General features: G+C 41.1%; 1 protein-coding gene across 1 annotated transcript; it reads left to right on the top strand.

The window, feature by feature from the left end:
- Positions 1-519: 519 nt before the first annotated feature.
- Positions 520-2,352, top strand: APELA (apelin receptor early endogenous ligand). The gene is made up of 2 exons (XM_014594004.3): positions 520-881; positions 2,222-2,352. The coding sequence occupies exons 1-2, from the start codon at positions 806-808 to the stop codon at positions 2,308-2,310; spliced, it is 165 nt and encodes a 54-aa protein (XP_014449490.1). The 5' UTR covers positions 520-805; the 3' UTR covers positions 2,311-2,352.
- The last annotated feature ends 1,651 nt before the right edge of the window (positions 2,353-4,003 follow it).

Raw genomic sequence — 4,003 nt, 5'->3', positions numbered from 1 at the left:
TGTAGGTAGGTTTGAGCTATATAACATCCTGTTCCACCTTCTGTCAGTATTTTGCTGCGGAAAACCCAAACCTGTACCCTTTTTATTTTACCAAATAACAGCCAGAAGTCATATACATTCAGTCCAGCATATTCTGATCCTGTAGAAACACTTGATAGTACAAAAGCCACATGTTAAGTTTAATAGCTTACAGTTTTGCCTTGAATGGGCACTACTTCGCAGCTACTTTAGAAGAGGGAAAGCATTTGGGCATTGACAAGGACCACAATGCTTTTGGGTAACCTTAAGTATGTGCTTCAGAATTCTTTCAGAAGGGACAAAAGAGGGGGGGGGTGGAGACTTCCTGTCATTTCCATTGCTTTCTGCATGTGGGACCAATATGGGCAATGCAAAGTTTAAACAGTTGCAAATGGGGGGAGGGAACATGGTTCCTTGTTTAACATATTTCTCCCTGCCTGGGTTGAATTTAAAGCAAAGTCGCTCCATTGTTCACAGGACCCCTTGCCCCATATACATTGACAGAAGCTACTGTTTACATGGACCTTTCATTCCTTCATTGTTTACTTATGGAAAATAAGGGGGAGTGACAAAAAGAGGGGAAAGAGGGAGGCACTGACCACAGTGCAGAACCAGTAACCTTGTCTTATGTGATCATTAACCTTGCTGGAAAATGCAGCTGGCAGTTCACTCTGTTAGCTGGTCATAGGATGTGAGGGAGACACACAGGCACTGCAGAGCCTTGAAAGGATTGTTTGATCTACTCCAAGTATTATCAAATACTGGTGCTACTTGCTGTGACTGTAAGATGAGATTCCCGCAGCTCCTTCATTTTGTGTTTTTCCTCTTGCTGAGTCTACTTCTTACCACTGGCCAGAGACCAGGTAGGAATTGTGTCTTAATATTACTTTGTATTAATCTGCATGCTTTATGAAAGCACTTGGTAGACTTAAGATTAGTTTCTTGCTGTGAGATGTTTCAGAATTTTTAGGTACCGTACTACATTGGGATGTTTTTCTTTAAAAGCCCAATATATATCAGTAGTAGAGAGGATGCACCATACACCTGATCACTTTTAACTACTAGGAGGTCAAAAGATACTGGACTCAAAGCAGACAGATACGGTATTGCGATTCAGAACAAAGCACCATCAGATGCACTGTTCAGCTCCTCAACTGGGCAGCAAGTGCTCAGCTACATGGTACATTATGTTGGTATGGAGCATCCAAGGCATTTTAGCTTCAGCTTTTACAACAGAGTTGTCACTATGCCCTGATAAAAATCACAATGCAACAGAATGAAACTGAGCTGAAGGCAGGTCAATAGCAGCCATGGCTAGGTTGAGATGGGCAGATTGGGACACTTAAGGAGCAATCCATATGCAAAACGGTTGTAGAATTGATGCGAGCATTGAGTTGGAGGGAAAAGAAAGTTCTACCTGGCTTCAGTGCAGGTTTACTTACTGCTTTCCGTGGAAGATTAAGCCACAATCAAAACAGGTACCTGGTATGTCACAAACTTAACACATAGTCAGGGTTTTAGAAGGATAACATACAGAATCACAAGTCCAAGTAGTAGTTGGGCTCTAATCCTGTTTCTGCCACTGTCTCCCTGTCTGATCTTGGGCAAACTCTTATAGCTCTCATAGTTAGGCAGTTCAGGTAATTATACCAGCAGTCACTCCTTCCAAAGGAAATTCACTTTTCTCCTCAAGGCAAAGAGGGGAACCAAGGATCAGTGTAGCCCAGTGGTGGTTGCATTGCTGACTCTGCTGTTAAGTTTAATCCAATCGAGAAAGAAGTGTCTCAGATGTGGTCCTCCTTCCAAGCAAAGAGATGAGAGCTGCACTTGGTACTATGTCTGAGATGGGAAGGAATCAATGCTTTTGTTAATGAATATTCAAAAAAAGGTAGGCAGGGGGCTTTTAAGGACAAGGAGGGGAAGGTCTGAGAAAATGGAAAATTCAGTGTCAGAAGTCTGTCCACCTTTCTGTTGCTTTCCTGTTTAGTACTCAGAAGTACTTTACTATCCACAGATCCCTAGCTATCAGCCAGTGGGGAATCGTTAACCCACTTGTTCAGTGAACAACACTGATGTCCACTGTGAACCCTGCTTCCCATGTTCTTTGCAGTCATCAGTTGATTTGGGGAAAAAAAAATCAAACGATCACTGAAGCCTCTTGCTATTCCAACCCTGTGATCTGACTTTCTCTTCTGACTTTCAGCTAACCTGGTCCTGCGCAGAAAACTACACAGACACAACTGCGCTCACAGGAGATGCATGCCTCTCCACTCCAGAGTGCCTTTCCCCTGAGGGATCTTCAAGCCGGTGTTGCTTTGCTAAATTTAGGCAATGGTAATTCATAAGTGTTTGGTAATAAAATCAGGCGCCAGGAGGATGTAATTATCAAAGCCTCTCCCTGCATTTCTCTGGAAAGGCTGTGTGGGCAGCTGAGCGCACTCTCCAGGAAAAGCACATTTCTAAATTATACCTAGGTTTCAAAACAGTTGGAGGCACATTTTACTAACCAAACCACAGACATGATTTAACTTGGTCTCAAGTCTTTGTGATTTGTACTGAAAATAGGGCTTTTAAAAAGTCACAGTGGGGAAAAAGCAGTATTTGTTTAAACTCCATAGGAATCCAGTTTCACTAGGGACACTGGACATGACTCAAGGGTGCTCTGCAGAGCACATTTTGCATGGGAGTGAATTAATTCCTGATAAGGGACTGTCCTGCCTTAATTTTCCATCTTCGCCTCTCAATAGGCAAGTACAAACTTCCTCCTTTTCTCAGGCATTCAAGACTGAAAACTCTTGGGTCTGTTAGATCTGAAAGGCTGTTTTGCTAAAAACACCTTCCAGTGCAATTATTTTCCCTTTTGCAATTTGTCTTTCAGGCAGAACACACTCCAAAAGTTTTTTTTTAAAAAGAAAGACATAGTTTGTGGTTAGACTTTGACTCTAGCCTGGACTTCTAGGTGATAGTTGTGACACTAACTTCCTGTGTGGCCTGAGGCAACTCACTTGATCCTTCCTTGCCCAAGGCATCCCTATCAATATAATGGCATTTATCTACTTCAAAGGGGTCTGTGAAACTTAATGTCAGCAAAGGGCTTTGAGGTCCTTGGATGAAAGCCTATGCAAGTACACAACATCAATGCTTTATAGATGATTACAGCATATGCATTCAAATACTAAGCAATTCTAGAAGCATGCAGGTAGAATATGTAAATATACTAGGGTAGGTAGGCATCAAAAGGATACCAAGAGTCCCTTTCAGGGAAGAATGCAATTTAAAGATGAATAAAACATGGAATCAATAGTTTTGCATCTTCTAAACTCTTTGTTATATATCAAGATAATGCTGTAGCTCCAGGCATTTTGGTATAATAAATAAATGATGACAGAATTTGTACTAGGAGGAACAGAGAGATTTGTTTGCTCTGTTGGCAGCGAGAAAAAACAAAGAGCAGAAGACACTTCTAAAAATGCCACAAAATATCCAGAATCTTACCTATGCAGTAATTAGTTTGCAAAAAATACACATCCACACCCCAAAATCAACTATCTAAGGATATCCTCACTCCCTCCCCACTAGATAGTGTTGGGCTATAAATACTCTTTGCATGTGTATATAGCATACATAGATCACAGGACACTGGTAAACTTGCAAGGCTAAGGACAGATTAAGATGTTTTCAGAATAACTCCAGATTTACTCCTGTATTGCTTTACCAAGGCAGAAATTAGCGTATTTCAAGGTGCATGTTATAACACCTTATTTTTTCCCCTCTCTCAACCATTGTGATTTCTTATTGGACATATGTCAATATGTTTAAGGAAACATCTTTCCAAATAATTATTCACTATTGAAGATGAAGGTCCATTTACATGTTGATTTCAACAGAAGACAGATTAGATGAGATTCCTCATCAGTGACAACATGAACATAACCAGCTAAAGCAATCAGATCAGCTCATTCAGTAGGCAGCAGGTAAGTGAGCT

This window comes from Alligator mississippiensis, chromosome 2, assembly GCF_030867095.1.
Source record: "Alligator mississippiensis isolate rAllMis1 chromosome 2, rAllMis1, whole genome shotgun sequence".
Taxonomy (NCBI): domain Eukaryota; kingdom Metazoa; phylum Chordata; order Crocodylia; family Alligatoridae; genus Alligator; species Alligator mississippiensis.
Note: the sequence above shows the minus strand (reverse complement) of the source record. Positions and strands in the feature narration are given on the sequence as shown.